The sequence below is a fragment of the Pelodiscus sinensis genome, chromosome 4 (genome assembly GCF_049634645.1).
Source record: "Pelodiscus sinensis isolate JC-2024 chromosome 4, ASM4963464v1, whole genome shotgun sequence".
Classification (NCBI taxonomy): Eukaryota; Metazoa; Chordata; order Testudines; family Trionychidae; genus Pelodiscus; species Pelodiscus sinensis.
The window spans coordinates 126,203,492-126,224,604 of record NC_134714.1 but is presented as its reverse complement, the minus strand read 5'-3'; the positions used below and the strand labels follow the sequence as shown (position 1 = coordinate 126,224,604).

General features: G+C 49.0%; 1 protein-coding gene across 1 annotated transcript; it reads left to right on the top strand.

The window, feature by feature from the left end:
* The first annotated feature begins 2,070 nt into the window (after window positions 1-2,070).
* LOC102448028 (B-lymphocyte antigen CD20) lies at window positions 2,071-15,798 on the top strand. The gene is made up of 7 exons (XM_025187012.2): window positions 2,071-2,231; window positions 7,867-8,019; window positions 8,499-8,618; window positions 9,163-9,225; window positions 13,528-13,749; window positions 14,143-14,217; window positions 14,343-15,798. The coding sequence occupies exons 2-7, from the start codon at window positions 7,915-7,917 to the stop codon at window positions 14,490-14,492; spliced, it is 735 nt and encodes a 244-aa protein (XP_025042797.1). The 5' UTR covers window positions 2,071-2,231; window positions 7,867-7,914; the 3' UTR covers window positions 14,493-15,798.
* Window positions 15,799-21,113: the final 5,315 nt, after the last annotated feature.

Here is a 21,113-nt window from a genome sequence, read left to right as displayed (position 1 = left end):
GCAGGGCTTTTTCGATTTGCAACGTGTATTCAGAGCCAGAAAACAATCATTTGACCTGATTTCTCATGACAAGGCCCGGGGTGGGCAGACCAGCCTGCATCTCTCCACAGGACACATGGGCTCTTACAGGGTTCAAGGCCAACTCTTCAGATAGCCCAGAGAGAAGTATCTCCCTGGGGAAGGGATTAAGTTATCTGAGTCTATGGCAAACCACTGCAAGGAGAGCACCAGGACCAACCTAAAGTCATCAAGCAAACCTACTGAAGCCACTGACTCCAATGGTGGCAGCTGGGGGACTGGCCCAGAGGCAATTGAAATCAATGGGTGTCAGTGCTTTATGCCTTTGAGGAGCGGAGCCTTTGGGCCAAATTTTCAAAGTGCTCTGCCTGCCCCCTGCTCTCTCCTTTATCCGCGGGAGCTGTAGGGAGCTCAGTACTTCTGAATATCCGGCTCTTACCCATACTTTCCATGGTGATTCCTACCCTACCTGCTATTCATTCACCTGGGTGTGGCTAGAGCTTGGCCCTGGTGCTATGGGAGGGGTCAGCTTAAGGCCGCAGGCGGAAATATGGTCAGAGGTTTCTGAGTGGGACTGACCACACATTAAAGCAAAGCCTCTTTACATGGGCCTTGCAGGGCGACTGTTCCTTTTAGCACTGCACGGGACCGTCCGTGGTCTCCATCGGTGGCATTTAGCTCTGGGGGATCCGTGGCTTGCAGTGAGGCCTACTACAATGCCTGGAGAATCACGGCTCTACAATCCACCCTCACAGACCTGGAATGCTGCTGCCTGGCCCGAGGACTGGTCTTGTGAGGGAGGGACCAGCCAGTAGGGAAACCTTTTGCGGGTGACACTGCTTAGAAATGTTCGTGGGCGTCTGCCCAGAAACTGGACAAGCAGCTCCCGCAGGCCAACCTGGACTCCAAGCGGCAGGGAAAGTCCAGAGGCTGGAGAAGGTGGCTGTTCAGAACAGGCACCGGGAAAGCCAGCAGCGGCGGCAGACACCAGGCCTACACAAGGCCTCATTGGACCCAGCAATCACACTCATCTCCCCACAGGCAGGTAATTTCCTCACCTAGGTCTTGTAACCCTCCCCCAGTCCACTGCTGCCCCGGCAACTGATGGATGGGCGAGGTCCCACCCTGCCCATCATGATGCAAGGACAACTTCCTCAGGCGCCACCAGCAGCAAGCTGAAAGCTGGCGGAACATGCAGCAACCCTACCCCTAGAGCCGGCTGGAAGGAGGGGAGCAGCGTTCTCCCCACACCTTCAGCAGCAGCCACTGCACTAAAGATGTCCTTGCTGGTAATGGTGGGATGAAAATGGCTCAAACCAAAGGGGAAGCAGACACAGACAAATTCAGGGACCCTACCTGCAATGATCCCAGGGTGTGTGTGTGTGTGTGTGTGTGTGACATAGAACAAATTCTGTGCTGGTGCCAATGGATGACAGAGAAGCAAGTGGTGTTCCCCCTCATTTATATACACTGAGGCCCAGCTCAATGTTCCCTCTAATTTTTTTCCACGCATGTGTGGAATAAATTTTGTGCGGTGCACTGAGGCACGTGTGGATGTGCACCACCAGCAAAAACACATGCTGCCAGCTGTGGGTGCTCTGCTAATCAGCATTGCAATCTCTCCTTGGTGACTGCTCAAGCACGCAGCTTACAGGGACAACTGGCCCAGCTCCTCAAAGGCATCAATGGGTTTTGAGAGTCTGAACGCCTTTGAGGGACTGAGCGAAAGAGTCAAACACCTGACCCATTGAACGCAAATGCAAAACTCCCATTCAGCTGTAATGGGACCTCGACTGTCCGCCAGGTACAGCCCTGGGGCAGAGAGATGCTCTGATCTTTGTTTGGCTGCCTCCCTCGGCCACACATTGTGGCATTAAATCATCTTTTCACTAAGTCTTGGTCCTTTTCTTTTGTGAAAAGTAAAATGAGATTAAGCAGGAAGTGAATGTTTTACTTTTGATCGTGCCCTCAAAAACCAGGTGACTGTGTAGCCCCAGCCTGGTTGGCTACAAGTGCTGAGAGGAGAAGCTGAAAAGAAAGGCAGATGAGTCATGTTTCCTTTGGAGGCTTCTTCCTTCTAGGTACCAGCCCCACTCACCTGTTTGTTTTCACTCAGACAAGGACTAAGAAGTGGCTTGTTGCTTCTCCGTTCAGACCTTGCCCGGCACTTCCCTGTAACGTGGAGAAGGCAGCGTTGGATGTCAAAGAGACAGGTATTCTGTTAATTTCATCTACTAGTTAGGAGCCACCAATAATTTCACAGTCTCCTACCCGCAAGAAGCTTGAATGAAAATGTGTTGGCTCAGGATGGATAAGAGACCAAGAGAGTCTCCTACATGCTCTGAGGAATGGATGAAATTGTTTTTTGACACTCCTGGGCAAATGAGTGGATGACAGTGTGTTCTGAAGCTATCGTGTTACCACAAACGGGTCAAATTACCCCCTCGTTGAGCAATGCCACTTGAACGAATGGGGTTGGAGGGCATGTGATGTAGCACACGTTTCGGGGTCAGATTCTGATTCTAGTGGCATGGGTTTAAATCTGGAGCGACTCTGTTTAAGTTACTCCTGGTTTACTCCAGCTAAAGGGAGATCAGAACCCAGTCCAGTGGCTCATAGTACAGTTCACTGCATCGATGGTGTAAGTGCTGTAGAAATGCCTAGTTAAGCATATTCCACGCGTGTCCTATAGCGGATGGCACAGTCCAGTTATTAGCACTTTCGTCTAGGACCGGGGACACCTAAGTTCTGTTTCCTGCTTTGCTCCGGATGTCTTGTGTGATGCTGGGCAAGTCACTGAGTATCTCTCTGCTTCAGTGCCCTGTCTGGACAATGGGGACACCAGCACCAGGGTTCCCTCTAAGATTTTCCATCCACCAGTGGAGTGAGCTTTGTCTTGTGCCCCAACAATGCCCTCGTTTGGAGGTGTGCCGCCGTGGCACCCACCCACGGGAGAATCCCCCTGCCAAAGGAGCAGCTCTGTGCTTCTCCTTCCTTGCAGCTCCAGGCACGGGGGCGTGAAGCTAAGGGCGGGGGTGGGATGGATCTATATCTCGTGCTTTGGCAATGGGGGGTGGGGAGCCCATAGTTCAACTTTCTAAAATGAGATTAAGCACTCAATATAGCAGATAATTGTTTCTCCTTTGCGCTGTTGTCTCAAGCCACTTTGCCCGCCTTAAATGAACAAGGCATCACTTCTGTGATGCTTTTGAGGCACAATGTCCCTGTGTTATAGACAGGGCAACTTAGGCTCGGAGGAGTCACTAAATTGCCTGAAGTCACACAGGAAGTCATCAGCAGAGCTGGGCAGAGATACAATCAAACTGCAATAGTCCTGCCTTCTCTCCTCCAGCTCACTACACACAGTACCTCCTACGCTTCAAGGCTGCAGTAACAGACACGGCTCAGCTCTTAGCTCCAGACTTGCTTACAGCGTGGCTTCTTGGGCAGGGATCCATTCATCCGGCATACACAGCAAGAGGGCTTCACATCCAGGATCTGTTCTCAATTCTGAGCATTTCGGGGTTTTTGGTACCTTTCCCTTCTCTGTTTTAATAATAATCCCTTCAACCCCAACCCTCGGTGGCAGCAACCCTCCCCCCACAGCTCCAAGCAGCAACCCTCCTGCCCGTGGCCCCAACCCCCAGCGGTAGCAACCCACCAGCCCACGGCTCCAACCCATGGGAGCAGCAACCCGCCCGCCACACATCGCCTCGGGTCCTGGCTGCCAAAGTAGCCTCCTACCCACTGCCCAAGCAGCTGCCTGTCTCCCACCACATTGCTGTGCAGCTCTGCTTCGGAGGTGGGCGGGGTAGAAATTTCTTCTACGCATGCACACAAGTGTGCAGCTTAGAGAGAACTACGAGCAGCACCCTCCTTGCCTCACAGAGGTGTAGGGAGACCCCAGATAGATGGTCTACCCTTATGCCACTTGGTGCATGGACGGCGGGTAACACAGGCAAGGGAAGGCACAGCCTTCCCAAAACTGTCTACGTGCCCGCCACTGGGGAGGGCTGGAGCTGCAGCATGGCAACCCTGCTCCCTGGCCACCGGGGAGGCTGGGGCCGGAGCTGTAGCTCTACAACCCCAGCCCTCCAGGTGGCCAGGAAGGATCAGGCTGGGGCTGGGCGGGGCTTGGATCCAGAGGCGGGGCCTCCAGCAGAAAGGGTGGAGCTGGGGCTTCCCCACCTGGGCTTTCACCTGCCACTCATGACTTGGTGACTGGAGAGGAGTTACCTAATGGTCCCAAGGACAAGCTCGCATGCTTTCTCGAGCACAGCGCCCTCCTGACTCTCAAGCCCAGCCGATTTCAGTGGGAACAAGGAGCGAGCTGGGAGTGAGCGTGTTACGTTGGCAAGTCACACTCTGTGGAGCTGGGCGCGGCGGCCTTTGTTACTCCACATTGCTCCATCTGTGCTTCCCCCAGAAGCAAAGCGCCCTGCCCCTGAACAATGCATGCCCTGAAAGTGCCGATGTTTCCCTTTCCGAGGCACGAGTGGGGAGCGAGGCAGAGATGAACGTGGGCGCTTGTCTCTGCAGCTCTGGGGAATGCGAGATGCAGCATGGCAGCAGGGTTGATTTCCTGTGTGCTGTGTAAACTCACTCTCCTGCCTCTTTTCTTCTGTGGATCTTGATGAGTTTCCCCTTCCGCATGCCGTGTGGCAGGAGTTCTTACTGTCTGTGCCCTGCCCCACTCCTTCAGGCACCACGGATACTGAAATTGCTCTGGGAGGCAGTGCATATCTTTTCCCATGGGAACTTGGCCTGTGTCTACACTGGGAAGGGTTGGCCACAAAGTGCTGTTGACATGCAAAACTGCCAAAAGCAAAAACCGGTCAAACCAGTTTGTCTGCTTCCCATTGTTGACATTTCATGGCCACATTGCTGGGACCTTGTTGACAGACAGAGCAAAGCACTGTGGGTGAGTGTCCCACAGGGCAGTGTTGTGGGAAGGCAGAGCTGATCCCTGAGCTTCTTGGGATTCCCTCATAGCTCTGTGAGCTCTCCATGCTGAGGAATGTCAAAGCAGCACAGCTGTCTCTCCAGCCATCCCCCTACAGCAGCAGCTATCTGCCACTGTGTTCTTAACAGGGCAGAACAGAAGCACTCCAATGATTTGCTCTTTGTTTGTTTCCCAAATGGAGCAGCTCACTCAACTGTCAAATACATCTTGGAGCTTTGAAAAGGGAGGGGCACAAGTGTGCAGTGCAGCAGAGATCACAAAACACTGAGCAGAGCCACCAGGGCAGGCACTGTGAGATACTGGAGGAAGTCAGTATTTCCCACAAAACAAACAGCAGAGTCCACACTGGCTCTTTGTCAACAATAAAGGGAGGGGAAAAGACAAAAGTCTTGTTCAGGGGTGGAAGGTTTTTGTCGCCAAAACTGGGGATTTTTCCCACAAAAGTTGCATTATGGTGTAAACACTCTCACTCTTTTGTTGCCAAAAGGCAGTTTTTGGTGACAAAACATGCCAGTGTAAACAAGGCCTCAGTCAGCAGAGGACACCACTGGTCAGATGACCACCACCTGTCTCCCTCACCCATATCAGCTTGCTCCGTTTACTGGAATGGGGCGATGGCCGAATAAGGATTTTTTCAGTCCCTTCTTCCTTTATTATGTAATCTCAACTTTTTACAATACTTCATCGCCTCTCCTGACCAGAGAGAACAGTACATTCTCCTAAGGCAGATAAGAACAAAGAAATACCATTGACTGCTTCCTCTCCGTTCGTGCTGAATGCTGCTCAGGAAGGAAAACATCTCTACACTTAGCAAGCTGTGGTGATGCTGTGGTCGAAAACAACCAGCTCCAGATGGAACAAAGATATCAGGGGTGGCTTGTGAAAGGCGGGGGAAAGTACTTGTAAAATGAACGCAGCCCAGGTGCAAAGACTAGCCATGAGTTCTACCCACACAGAGGAGAGAGGACTGCGTGTGGGCAGATAATAAACAAGGACCGACCTGACTCTCCTCTTGCATTCGTGTTACCCTGACTTCATCTGGATTGATTCTGGTTTGTGCCCATGTAAATGAGAGAAGGCCGGCCCCTCTTCCCCGTGGAGCTACTCTGGTGGGCTTCACGCAAGCTTCAGCACCCTCCAGTCTAATCCTGCCCCTGGTGTTGTCGTTTACACCACTGCAAAATGAAGGCAAAGCGGGCGGCGTGCACGGCAGAACGGCGCCTGTTTCCCACTCAGTTTGCAGGGGTGTGGATGGCGACCCAAAGGGCAGGGCTGTGGGGAGGCAGGTCTAAATCCACAAAAATATTTAGGTAGTCAGGAGACTAAACAGTTCTTTGTGGATCTGGGCCTGAGTTCTTGTCACAGGGGGTGCTGGCTCTTTAAGGGGGCTGGGGCTCAGCTGCACCTGGGTCAGGCTTAGCCCACCTCGCCAGGTGAAAGGAACATGTCCTGGGGTCGTGTGATGGTAGCATGTGATTCAGCCGCAGGCCTACTGAGCACAGACAGGAGAGACTCTTGCTTTTGGGGCCTGGGCAGACTTGCAGGAGATCAATGGGGAGCAAGGAAGAGGAGCGCGAGGCCAGTGTTTCTCAACCAGTGGTACGAGTACCCTTAGGAGTACTCGAGAGGAGTCAGGGGAGGGGTACGTCAACACAACTGAAATTTGGAGAAAACTGAATTTTTGTTGTACGTTTTACCGTGCTTTATTATTTTTGTACTTTTTACACCCCAAAATTTCATCGTCTGCCTGGCTATGATTAAGCTGTTTAAACAAACGTGCTGCAATAGTAGAAAAAAATTGTGTGCATCTGAAAACTGTAGGTACTGGGGGTACTTATACTTTTTTTAAAGGGGTACTTTATTTAAAAAAAAAAAAAAAAAAAAGGTTGATCTGGGCCACCCAGAAGGAAATGCCTGGCCGGAGCGATCACCGCATGGGGCGGGGGCAAAACTTCTAAGTGGGAATGAGATGCCACAGGGTGGGGGGGAGGGGAGGGAGGGATGCAATGGACCAGTGAGCCTAGTTTTGAGTTCAGCCGTTGTTTTATTCGATGACTGAGAAAGGGAGCATAATTCAAATGCCCCAGCGGTGGGGGTTTGACTGAAGAGTGGGGAAAGTGAGGCAATGGAAGGACCTGCCCATTGGTGAGGTGGGCGGCAGACCCCATCACCGGCCTCCTTAGACACGCACCCACTTCCCACGCCTGCCTTTCAGTGTCCATTCTTGGGTGCTAGGCATCCGGGCTTCTGATGTCAGCGACTTCAGCTGAGGCTCGGGCCCTGGAGATAGGGAAAACTGAAGATCAGCTTTGAAAAGTCTTGACCCGAACGACGGAGCAAGAAGAAAACTAGCCATAGGCACATAAAGCCACGTGGCTCAATGGGATCCTCCCCTCCCCCCTCCCCCACTCTCCCAGCCCGCTTGCTGTCACTCAGTGCAAACGTGCTCCGTGGGCAGCCACTGCTTATCAGGGCCAGGTTCTGCTCTCCATCACACCAGCTGAAATCCTGGGGACAGGGGGTGGCACTGGCGTCACTAGCAACCAGCCGTCAGAAAGTGACTCTGGATTTACATGGGGGCCGTCAAGCTCAGAATCTGTTCCTAGATGGAGTTCACATTGAGTGTCAATAGAGAAAGAAACCCTTACGCTGAACGGGTAGCTGGAGAGAGGGCCCTACAGGGTGGTAACTCTATGGTTCCTCTGCAGAGCGGTGGGGCGTGAGGAAGCTATGGAGATATGCCCTTCCTGTGTGCTACAGAGCATCCCTGTGCCCCAGCTGGCAAGAGGATTGGGATAGCCCACGCCAAGTCAACATGATGTCACAGTGACATCAGCAGAGATGTGGCTGCTCATCAGTGAAACTCACTTGATCTTTCCCCCTAGATAAACTGCGTCTCCACCGTGTCGTTCGCCAGCGGCCGTTGATACACCATGGCCTTTCCCGGGACTGCGGCCAACAACGTGACCCTGCTCCTCCCCCCGTACAATGCTGATGACACTCAGAAGAAATTCCCAAGAAAGAATGAGGCCCTCGGGGTAAATCTGATGCTTTCTCAAACCTGCATGCCTGGGAGGTGGGGGCCACCCCCTTCACGGTGGAGGAACGTCTGGTGCTCCCTGAGAGGCCGCCAAACCTCATGCGCACCACCACCCCATGGGCCAAATGAGGACCAACGTTGTTGGGACCATATCCTAGTAAGAGGGTGGGCACAAAATGGCCTTGAGGAGAGAGGGAACTGGGGTTGGTCTTCACAGGCTAATGCTAGGCACCCACACATGGCCTGGGGAAGAGACCATTCAAACGAGACAAGTACACTGCATAAGGTGGTGGTGGATTTCATGGTGAGTCTTCCAAAAGCCTCTAGGACAATTCATTCTGCCACACTTCCAGTTTCGCAGAGAGCGTGGGAAAGTCCCATGGATTAGCATGCAATGCTTGGGGCACTTTCTGAGGTGGGTACGTGCTTCTCATTCGGAGAACGTTACTGACCGCACTGGTTGTTCTCCTCCTGCAGGCCATACAGATCATCGTCGCCCTCATACACCTGGGCCTAGGGGGCATCATGTTCTTCGCCTCAAAAGAGTCTGTCCCCCTGTGCATGGCTTCCTGGTACCCGTTCTGGGGAGCAGGACTGGTAAGTGGACTACATGGAATGATTATTGCAGAAACACAGGGGTGGCTCTCTGGAGGTGAGATTTTTCTAGGGGGCCAGATCAGCACACGAAGCCTCCTCCCCCCACCCAGCACCCAGAGCAGAGAACCACAGGGAGGAGTCAGCCACTTAACTTGCTGTGAGGCTGCTCTGAAGGAGCTGGCTGCTGTGAGTCTGCGGGTCCCAGCGGCCAGAGCAGGTGGCCCGTGGCCCAGCTCCAGTGGCTTGGCAGGCTGGATCGAACCTACAGACTGTATCTTTCCCACCCTGTCTCTAAAGTGAAGCACGTCAGCAGGGAAAGAGACATGTTAGCTCAGCCCAGGGTACTCTAATAGGGCTAGTTTGTCACAGGACGGGTATAGTCAATGAGATGGACAGATGAGATGCTGTGAATGGGGGAGAGGGTTGGTGGGTGTGGATGGATGGAATGTTCAGACGTATGAATGGACTGGGGAGAGAGCTCTTTATCTCAAATTGTAAAGTGTCCCTGGATTTCATTAACAAGCATGTTCTCTTCTCTTCACAGTTCATCATCTCTGGGTCCCTCTCAGCTGCAGCTGCAACTGCAACAAATATCACGGAAGGTCTGGTGAGTTATGAAGTTTCCTGTTATTGAGAGATACTTGGAGTTAAACACTAAGGGCAGAAATCAGAGCTCTTGTCTGTCAAGGACACCCTCTGGGATATGGTATCCCATGGGAAGGAGCAAGTGATGGTGAAGCTCAGGACTGAATGAATTCCTCTCAGGATTGAATGAATATGGACTGCTGCAGGAGTACATGGGGGTTTCAACATGAGTCCATATAAAATATGCATTACATGTAGCATCTGTTAGCAGTCAAAAGCTGGAAGATGCCACAGTTAAGGTTGCCCACACAACCTTAACAGTGCCCCTTGGTGTATCTGCTTTATTACAGTCGTTTGTTTTCTGTGCATGACCCAGTCTGATTTCAGAGCATGGGTTGGATGGAACTCAGTGAATGAGCAGCTCCACCAACTTTTCCATGAGGGGACCTCCTGCTGCATTCACTAAATACCATCTAAACTGCCTGGTGAATACAGCAGGGTGTGACAGGATATATCATCCCTCAGAGACCTGGGATGATCAGATGTGTGGCTGAATGAGAGTCATTGGACTCAGGGCTGGGAAGACAAGGATTAATGGCCAGAGATCAGTGTGCTGGAGTTCATTAGCCTCCTACATGCCCAGCCAACAGCAGTTATATAAAGGCAGCTGCTGGTCTGAGGACGATGATACATCTGGCCCTGGTGCAAGACGTTCTGTTTGTTTCCATTTGGGACTTGGAAGGAAGTCAGTGAACTGAGATGAAGGCTGTTTCCTCCTGAAGCTGAGCAGGCTGTGTTTTGCTTTGGATCTTCATCCCAAACCAGCCAGGTGAAAACCAGGACTTGTAACCACTAGGCCAAATGAACCTAAACTTTGGTCTAAGTCTGTGGAAAAGCTTCTGGACTGATATTTTAAATACACCTCCTCCCTCAAAAACCCCCTCTCAGCTTAGGAACAAGGAAGATAACACTGGAAGGAACCTCCTGGGTAATCAAGTCCAGGCTTCTGACACTGTAGGAAGTGTCATTCCCATCACAGAATCCGACACACAAATATACCAGGCACCATCTTAAAACTAATTGAGTTTTTAGACCCCACCCCATTCCTGCTTTTGTGAGACCCTTGCTTCTTAGGTGACTTGAAATCCTTTGTCTCGTTTCCAGCCAACATTTATTCACAGCCTGTTTATCCTCGCTCCTTATTGTGCCAACATTGGTGGTGGAAACTCCATCGTTAGAGGTTTTAAGGCCTGGCTGGGATGATTTAGTTGCTATGGGCATGGGGTGAATTCCATAACTTCCTGAGAACTCTTCCAACCCTGATCTTCCATGATTCTATGAACATTGTCTTTTAGGTGAAATAGCTCATTTCCATGCTTGGTGTTTATTCTGGTGTATTTATAGGGAGCAATCCGATCCCCTCCCCCCACCCCAACTATTTGTTTGAGGATCCCTCATGTACTCTGCCTAAAGTCATTTGCAGAATTAATCTTCTCTTTAAAAGCAGAGGGCCCAGGGAATGTGGAAATTAACTTGCCTGTGGAGGCATCGATCTTATCATGCAGGACCAAGAAGCGGGTTTATGCCATGTTTTCTCTAAGGAAGGGGAAGCCTCCTCAGGAGAGTTGGGAATGGCAACCGTCATGACCACCCACAACTAGGGTCTCCTATAGGCATACTATTGGCATTCTTAAGGGTGTGTCCAGGTGGAGAGTGCATAGCAAGCTGGGGTGTAAATCTTCACTGTTGCGATGAAGGCCTCAGGATCCTGCCACACCCCATCCCAGACAGGAGCAGAAGAAAGGTCCTCCAAGTGGCCTAGAGTGACTGAAGGGGAAGCAACCAATCAGATGGCAGCAGTTCTGTATGAAAAGGAGCAGTAGCAGCAGAATCAGTTAGGGTATGTCTACACAGCAAAGTTATTTTGAAATAACAGCCGTTATTTCAAAATAACTTTCCTAGCATCTACACAAGCCAACTGCTATTTTGAAATTAATTCAAACTAGCGGAGGGCTTATTTTGAAATCGGTAAACTTCGTTCCATGAGGAATAGCGCCAATTTCAAAATTGCTATTTTGAAATAAGCGCTGTGTAGACACTTATTTCAAACTAGGGGGCCTCCAGCCATTCCCAGGGTGTCCTGCTGGCCACCCTGGTCACAAGGTAACTTCTGACCTGATACCCTGCCGGAACCAGTTCTGGCCGGCCTTCAATGCGATTCAGCGTCCAATCAGTGTGGACGCGCTATTTCGAAATAGCAAAAAGCTATTTTTGCTAAATAGCAAAAAGCTATTTTGAAATGCATTTTGTGTGTAGACGTGTTATTTTGAAATAAGATATTTCAAAATAACTATTTCGAAATTAGATATTTCGAAATAATGCTGTAGTGTAGACATACCCTCTGTTGGTGCTTGGAATTGGAAGAGGGAGACAACAGTGTTCCTGGCTGGCCAAAGAGCAGCAGGACCATGGACAGTTCACTGTGCTCAGGGACTGTGTGGGAAGGGATAAGAAGTTGCTCCTGGGCTGGCTGATAAGCAAGGACTGAGTCCAAGGAGGGCTGCAGGAAGACAGCATCTCCAGGGAGGAAGCTCCATATCAGGAGGTAAAGATTGCACACCCTGGAAGGATTTGTTCTGTTCCACCTACTGACAGTGTGTGTGACTCAGCTGAAGGGCTGAATGTCTGAAAAATCACCTAAGAAACCATTGATGGGAGGGGGTGCACTTGTGAGGAAGAGGTGCCGACCCTGTTACAGGCACACTAGTGTACTATCCTCTGACTGCTTATGTGACCCTTGCTGCCACACACTACAAGTTCCCTAGTGCATGGCAGCAGGGTTCCCGTGAATGGTTCATGCCTGGCACATGAAGGAGCAGTAGATTTACATCTCAACAGCTGACATGTTAAGTCTCCATTCTAGACAAACCCTGAGATGTGGGGTAGCCTGTAGCTCCTCACTTTCCATAGTACTAAAAGACCACAGAGAGGAGATTCTCTGTAGAGCAAAGCAAAAATGTTTTGGCTGCAACTTTCTGGGGGGCAAACAATGCAGATTTTTTTTCAAGAGTGCCATGTTTTACCACTGTTTTTTTTCAAGAGTGTCATAGCTGGTTTAGAAAATAAACAAAACAAAACAAGCCCCCTTACAGTGTTGATGTTTTATACATGGTTTGATGTGTCCACATCATATTTCCTTTGAATTTTATGTTTAAACATTGAAAAAAATGTTAAAATGTGCTGTTGTAATGTTTGATTTAACTCAATGTTTTGTTTGCTGAAAATTTTTTGTTTCAATCTGCTGCCAAAAATGGTTCTATTTTTGAAAACTGCCAGTGAACTAAAAAAAAATCCATTATTCACACAGCTCTAATCCTAGGATACTATATAAAATTGCCCAGGAGAACAGCCGTATCCAGGTGTGATTAGCACACTTAACTTCACCATTTCCTGACTTCTCTGTCCTTCAATTAGCAGTTTAATGTTCATTTATTTTCAACACCCAAGGTAAGATGTATTTTTCCCCACTCTTTTAGTAATTAAAAAGTTGCAGGACTATTTTTGTTCACATTCGCCCTGCTTCCCTTCCCCCAAAGTTCACTACTAGGCTTAAAACAGATATGGAAAATGGCAGCCTAGAAAATGAAAAGTTTGACGAAGTTCCAAATAACTGAAAAAAGCCTTTCACACTTAGCCTTAACTATAGAGTGTTGCTAATCACCCTACAAGGTGAACCTCTCTCCTGTGGTACCTTCGTGACCTCACAGATGCCAAACCAGAGAATTTGCTGGACAATGGTCAACATTGTCTAGCAGCATTACCAGAAGTTTCACTACTTACTGGGCTCTGAGAAGACGGTTGGGTAAATTAGAGCTAAATAACAGCACAGAACACTGAAAGCCAGGACTGGTGGCTGTAAACAAACTTTATGGGACTGCGGGAAAGTTGGCTACACCCATGTTAAGTGGATATCCAGCTAACTAAAATCATGCTGGGCCATGGATTTTGCTGGACTAGAGAGGGCCAGAATAGAGAGGTTCAACCTGTATTAAAAGGGAGTTCTTCTTTGCCATGGGGGCAGGGGACTGGACTTGATGACCTCTCGAGGTCCCTTCCAGTCCTAGTATTCTATGATTCTATATGTGTGTTTTGTTGTTTTCTATGCATGGAGGGATGAAGCTACAGGGGACAGAGGCAGAAGAAGTCTAATGTAGCAAATATGAGTTGCTGTGCTTTATATGCACACAACTCAAAACTCAGTGGCTAGCTGCCTGGAGCAGTAATATGACTGTCCTCACTTATGCCCTCTGCGTGTCTCTTTCAGGAGGCGGGCAGCAATTTGTTGAACGTCTTCAGCTTCCTTGGCTCACTGGCTGGAGGAATAATGTTGGGAATTGATTTGATTAGCATTTCTATTCTCAACAAGTATAAAATTTCCATCCCGATGTTGGATAAAATCCGCTTGTTCAACTTCGTTCTCCCACTTCACTGTGAAGAAAGCCCCATCCCATGGGATTACTGTCAGAGCATTGGGTTTTACAAGACGGTAAGTGCCGAGGTCCCACAAGGTGCTATGCATTCTGGGTCCCCTGAGCTGGTGAGGGCTCAGAATCTAAGGAGGGCCCACACTTGAGTGTAGAGAATATTGGAATCTTTGCAACTCTCTTCAAACATTACAGACGGTTCAAGTCTCGTTTTATGCAAACTGATAAGGTGGTTGTTGTTGTTTTCCCCACCCAGACCCTTGGGTTACTTTCTCTGTGGGCTAAATTCTGCTCTTGGTTATAGTGGTGTAACTCCCCTGAAGCCAATGGCATTGATGTCCGCAGAATTCACTCTGTGTTTACACGGGGGTAGTTGACACCTGGTTTTGACCTGATCAGTCCCTAGCTGATTACCTTACTAATAGCCTCTCTCTGTGTTTGGTGACGTGGCATAGGGAATCCTGGCCTTGATGCTGATCTTCTCCATAATCCAGAGCATCGTCTCAAAAGCTTCTGTCTCCTCCAACTCGGTGAGGACTTAGTATCTTGAGTCAACGCCTGTACTGGGGTGGGGGTTCTTGACTGAGGAAGTGGACAGAGAGGGAAATGGTGGCAAGGAGACCCGCCGTGTGGTGATTTTTGTCTTTTCTTCCAGGATGAGTCTATGTCACAGGATTACAAGGCAGAGCAAGCGTTTCCCTTGATGTCATCTCCACCACCCCAATTCAGCAATGGAACCGGGGCTCCACAACCGTGGTCAATCACCAACATCCAAGGACAAACCCTCAGCAGCTCTCATGGGTAAAAGCCTAGCACCTGAATCTCTCCCTCCCACTGCGATAAGACGCCTTTCTCTCTCTGGTACAGGAATCGCCTGCTTTCACAGTACGCAGAATGGAAGATGGGCAACGGTAACTCCCTAGCTTTATCCGTCCTCTTGGAAAACGCCTCCTGAATGACTCTTATGCCAGCTTCTTCAATAAGGTGTTGAAAAGGGATGACAGTTGGTCCTTTCAGTCTCGCTTGATCTGAGTGGGGGTGGCGGGAATATCTCCCCAATGGGATGGGTTTCCCAGAAACGCTGGAACCAACTGCAACTCCGTGCATGGTGATAAGATGCTGTGTTTCCCTGAAGGAGCACGGAGAACAGAAGAGACCTAGTAGAGCCACTGCAGTTTCTATTGATAAACTTTTTTTTCTTGCTTCCAAATTTCACCTTGTTAGGCTGAATTTTTCCAAGCCCTGGTTTCTGTTTCTAGGTGCACATGGCATTTGAAGGTGAAATCTCAGCTGCATCTGAGAATAAATTGTGACAAGTATGTGACATTCCCTAATTATACAATCATTCTCATGCTGCTCTTAAGAATGATTTTCTTGCCAAAATGGGTAGCAGTACAAAGATGTTACAAAGAAATTTCCTAGAAAAATAACCTCCATTCAGAAGAAGAGCCCATGGGAGTTCTGGGGGAGATCAGCATGAATTTGGCAACAAAGAGTTAAATAATGCTAAAAATTCTTCCAAGTATCTTAGTTACCAAAAAGCCAGGAAATTCAGTGCTCAGGTTAAATTGACAAGAAACCCAACGTTAGAAAATCTGGAAAGTAACTATTAAAGAACTCACGCAACCTCGAGTCTGGCTTCTTAGGGGCAGTTTGTGGTGCCTTTACTCTAGCATGAAGAGCTGGCTGAGCAATTGACTCTTTCTGTTTGGTGGCTGAGCTGAAATACTTGACAAGCTTTTGTTTTCAGGTCCATATAAAATGACTTTTTTGGAGGGGGGTTCATCTCAGCAAGAAACCAAAGTCACCCTCCCGCCCAACAAAAACTTGATCAAACTAAACATTTGTTCAACCCAAAATATTTTGTTTGGGGTATCTTACCCTATGATTTATTTTAGTTAAACTTTGCTGAATTTCGAAATGAAATGCTGACACTTTTAACTTTGTGATTATCCCCACAATATTTTCAGTCACCATTATTTGCCAGTTTCAACCTGAATTCACTATCCATTTCAGTAACCCTTTAGTTGCTTTTCTTTGGTGAATTAACTGTATACAGGAAAAATGTCACCCAGCTCCACTAAATAGTCATCTTGGTTCCAGTAGAAAAACTCACTACTTGTGTAAGCATTTACATGTGTGCCACAACCTTGATTCAAGAGATCCAGGCCTCTAAGGCTATGTCTACATAGCAGTGTTGTTTCGGAATAACGTTAGTTATTTCGAAATACCACCTACAAGCAGTTATTTCAACATAATGTCAAAATAATGTCAAGCTGGAGGACTTCCTACTCTGACTTCTATAACCCTCATTGTATGAGGAGTAAGGGAAGTTGAAGGAAGAGTGCTCTACCTCGGACTTCCTGCAGTGTAGACAGTGCCAAAAGCTGAAAGAAGCTATTTCGACTTAAGCTACGCAATTGACGTAGCTCAAGTTGTGCAGCTAATTTTGGCTTTAGCCCTGCTGTGTAGACAGATGTTCCCTAAAGGTGCGTCTACACAACACTGTGACTCGAAATAAGATATGCAATTTGAGCTACGCAAATTGCGTATCTTATTCTGATCCTGTTTCAAAATAGCTTATTTCGTCATTTGGCGCTGTCTACACCGTGCCAAATTTTGAAATAATATGCTATTCCAAAACGTTCCTTACTCCTCATAGAATGAGGCTTACTGGGACGTCGGAATAGTGAGCCTGAAATAACAGGCTTGCTGTGAAGATGCGGGATAGCTATTTTGGGATGCTCCGGTATCCCAAAATAGCTTTGCAACGTAGACGTAGCCTGACTGTCCCTTCCTTGTTCCTTTTCTTTGTGAATTCTTTTTTCAAAGGCACCCAAGAGAGTTATGTACCAACTGCCTTCAGCCCATATGAAAACCCCAGCCTTTATAGCAAGGTTATATGGCCTGCTTTTGTATCCAGGACTCAACAAAGCCTGCAGCTTTGCTAACTGCTTAAATTTGTACAGGTGGAAAGGGAGAAAAGTGCTCCATGGAGAATTGGTCTCGAATTGGAGTTTCATGCGTGCACTATAAACACACTAGCTCTGTGTTTAATGATGCCAGCTGGCACATGGAATTATAATGCCCAGTCCTGTGAGCAGCTGGGGCACTTTGGACGACAGGGCCTTTAAAGAGGAGTAGGGGGTGATCAGAATCGGCATGTTATTTGTCTAATAAAGAATTTGCCAAACCCAGCTTTTGTTTTTCTGTGGCATGTGAATGGCCTTTATGAAAGTGAGACTCAGCACCACAACGGCACCATTAAAAGTACAGGGAAGCATTCCGGACTTGGTCATCTAATGTGCTGAGGGGGAGGGGGTTCAACTCCTGGTTCTGCCCCAGGCTCTTCCCCTGTCTCTTTCCACCTGTTCTACCTCCCTCCCCCGAGTGCTCCGTGACCTTGCTCCTGCACACCCAGAACAGCTGACCATGGGATGGAAGGGGAGGTGATGATCCGCATGGCCTGCTGGCAGGGAGGAGGTACTGGGGGAGGGGGAAAGCTGGTAGATGCTCAGCCTCTACACTTTTCCCCAAGCACCCACGGACTCCGTGCCTGCAACTCGGTAGCCTGAGCCAGTTAAAGGACACAAATGACCATCTAGAGCTGTCCTGCCCCCTGGTTATAAACCTACACTGCAATCTAAGCCTGCAGCCAGCAGGATCTGAGTCAGCTGGCCTGTGTCAGGGAACACTGGGCTTGAGTGTCTACACTGTACCCTACATTAAGAGATCTCTAACCTGTGCTTGACCCTTGGTCAGACTGAGTCAAAGTAACCATCTCCCAGAGTCCGGAGCAGCCCCATGTGATCTCTGGCTGCTTTAGCCCCCGGACTATGGTGCACTATGGGAAAACATAACTGCCTGGCCTGCATGATGCCAGGAAGCAGCTCGCTTTGCAAAAGGCTCGATCGGTTCACAGGGCATCACAAATCCAGGCAGCTCATAGTATAAAACTATGGTACGCCCACATCTTGAATATTGCGTACAGATGTAGTCGCCTCATCTCAAAAAAGATATATTGGCATTGGAAAAGGTTCCAAGAAGGGCAACAAAAATGATGAGAGGTATGGCACGGGTCCCATATAAAGAGAGATTAAAATGACTTGGACTTTTCAGCTTAGAAAAACGACTACGTGGGGATATGATAGAGGTCTATAAAATCATGACTGATGTGGAAAAAGTGAATAAGGAAAAGTTATGTATTTGTTCCCACAATATAAGATCTAGGGGTCACCAAATGAAATTAATAGGCAGCAGGTTTAAAACAAACAAAAGGAAGTTTTTTTTCCACTGAGCCCTCAGTCAACCTGTGGAACTCCTTGCCAGAGGATGTGGTGAAGACAAGGTTTTTAACAGGGTTCAAAAAAGAGCTAGATAAATTCATGGAGGTTAGGTCCATCAATGGCTATTAGCCAGGATGGGTAGGAATGGTGTCCCTAGCCTGTTTGTCTGGAAATGGATGATAGGGGAGGATTGCCTGTTGTGTTACCTCCCTCTGGGGCATCTGGCATTGGCCACTGCCAGAAGACAGGATACTAGGCTAGATGGACCTGGGGGCTGTGTCTAGACAGGCCACTTTTTACATCAAAATGGCCGCCACGCTGTGCCGATCAGCTGTTTGGCAGCATAGTGCGGTAGTCTGGACGCTTCGCCGTCGAAGCCCTTGTTGACCACCCCGTTATGCCTCGTGGAATGAGGTTTATTGGGGCGGTTGACAAGGGCTTCCCTTGTCGACCATGGAATGTCCAGACTATGGTGCTGTGCCGCCAAACAGCTGATCAGCACAGTGCAGCAGCCATTTTGATGTAAATGAAGCGGCGATTATTTAAATCACTGCTTCATTTCCCTATGTCTAGAAATCTAATCTACATGGCTCCGTCGACAGAGCCATGTAGTCTAGACATACCGACGACGACGGAGCAATGTAGTTAAGACGTACCTAAGAAAAACTTCCTAACTGTCAGAGTAGTTAAACACTGGAATAAATTGCCTAGGAAGGTTGTGGAAACTCCATCACTGGAGATATTTAAGAGCAGGTAGGACAGACATCTATCAGGGATGACCTAGATGACGGTTGATTCATGAGGGTAGGGGACTGGACTTTATGACTTCTCAAGATCCCTTCCAGTTCTAGGTTCTATGAGTCTATGATTGTCTAGCAGCATTACCAACACTTCCATTGCTTCCTGGACTCTTAGGCTACGTCTACACTGCAGGCTTCTTGAGCAAGAACTGTTTTGCGGAAGAGTTCTTGTGCAAAATGTCTTCCACAAGACATTGATTTTTGCCGTGTTCTCCTCCTGTAGACCATCCAGAAGTAAATAGGAAAATGGTCCCACTATGGGGGGAACTTTCCAGCCCTCAGCAGATTGACTAGCAGAAGGATCTGAGTCATAGAATTCTAGGGTTGGAAGAGACCTCAGGAGGTCATCAAGTCCAACCTGCTGCCCAAAGCAGGATCAACCACAACTAAATCCTTTGTCAAGCCAGGATTTAAAACCTCCTAGGGTTGGAGATTCTACCACTTCCCTAGGTAACCCATTCCAGTGCTTCACCACCCTCCTAGTGAAATAGTTTTTCCTAATATCCAACCTAGAGCTCCCCCACCTCAACTTGAGACCATTGCTCCTCATTCTGTCATCTATCACCACTGAGAACAGTCTCTCTCCATCCTCTTTGGAACCCCCCTTCAGGGAGTTGAAGGCTGCTCTCAAATCCCCCCCTCACTCTTCTCTCCTGGAGACTAAATAAGCCCAAATCCCTCAGCCTCTCTTCTTAAGTGATGTGTTCCAGCCCCCTCATCATTGTTGTTGCCCTCTGCTGGACTTTCCCCAGTGCATTCATATCCTTTCTGTAAGGGAAAAGGGAAAGCCTTTACTCAGATGCTGCTTGGCTTGAGGACTTCTTTTCCATTCCTGCTTGTGGCAGCAGCCTCACAATTTCAAACAAAGCTGGGACCCAGACTCTGGGGTGCTTGTCTCCTGGTCTTATTGTGGGCACTTAAGACAGGGTGTGATGGGGCATCTGCCCTGCACTGGCCCTTTAAGGGTTGAAACCCAGCCCTGGGAGAAGGCTGAGAGAGTGGAGTCTGCAGCTGAGGCAGATAGACAATTAGGGCCCAGCTGGGGCTGTATAAATAAGGGCTCCTGGAGGGCAGAGAAAGACTCATTCTTGCTGTAGCTAGGGAGCAGGAGGGATCTGGTTGCCAGGGAGGTTGGAGGCTTCCTAAGACAGGGCAGAGCTGGGTAGGGTTTCCAGGTGTCTGGTATTGACCTGGACAGTCCAGTATTTTTGCCTCCTGTCTTGTAAAAAGTTTCAGAAAATACCGGACACCTAAAATGTCTGGTATTTTCTGATTTTTTTTTTCCCTGCCAGGAGACAAAAATATCAGACACCTGGCAACCCTACACACACTGCCCTGCCCCCGGGCCCCCCCCACTTACCTGGTTCTGCAGAGGTGCTGTCTTCTGGCTCAGATCAGGAAAACAAGATGGCCACTAGCAAAAATGCTCAAAGGCTTTTCTTTTAATGCTGTTTAATTTTTTTATTTTTTTTATTTTTTTGCTTAATAACTCTAGGTTCTTTTTTTTTTTTTTTTTTTTTTTTTGCTCAACGGCTTTGGTCTCCCCCTTTTTTTTTCCTCAGCAGAGTGTTTTTTTTTGGGGGGGGGGGAATGTGTGTCAGTATTTTTAGTTAAACCATCTGGCAACCCTAGAGCTGGGGATCTCTGGCCTGACCTCACAGCAAGGCCTGAGGGTACTAAGCCTGCAGGGAAGCAGCCAGGCTAGGCAAAGGCAGCAGGCCCACACCCCCTTGCCAATGCTGAGTGGCCATTTCAGACTGTAGTTTGCCCCTGAGCAGGGGCTAGATGACGACTGGCAGTGGGTCATTGAGGCAAGGAGGGTATAGGGGAAATGGGTGATCCCTGGGAGTGAAGGACCCCAGAGTGCAGGGGCACTGACCTAGGCTGTCTGCAGAGCGCTGTGCAAGGGATGTTGGCGTCCAAGTAGACAGGCCCCATGTAGGTGACATGGGGCAGCCAAAGAGGGGAAAGCCACCCCCAGCGCATGGCTCGGAGTCAGGGCTAATGCACAGTTCTCTTCCACTCCCGCTCTGGCTGCCAGGCCAGGACACCATAGCCCCATTCTGCAGGGACAGTCTGAGGAAGAAAGCAAAATGCAGGACAATGTAGCACTTTAAAGACTAACAAGATGGTTTAAGGGCACCGTGGCCAGGAAGGGACCAGCAGATGACCTGCACCAGAGCCTGGGATACCAACCAGCAGAGGGCGCTCTGAGGCAGGTATGCCGATTCCTGGAACCACCAGTGGGAAGCACCGTGAGGGTGAGTACCCGCCCTGTGACACAGGGGCTAAGGTGTCCCCACTCTGGGATGCTTGATCTGCCCTGGATGCCTCTCTATC

Excerpts from the sequence above, each read along its gene's own strand:
- LOC102448028 (XM_025187012.2), top strand. The coding sequence starts at position 7,915 with ATGGCCTTTCCCGGGACTGCGGCCAACAACGTGACCCTGCTCCTCCCC. Across the intron at positions 8,020-8,498 it reads GAAAGAATGAGGCCCTCGGG|GCCATACAGATCATCGTCGC; the intron begins GTAAATCTGATG and ends CTCCTCCTGCAG. Across the intron at positions 8,619-9,162 it reads CGTTCTGGGGAGCAGGACTG|TTCATCATCTCTGGGTCCCT; the intron begins GTAAGTGGACTA and ends TTCTCTTCACAG.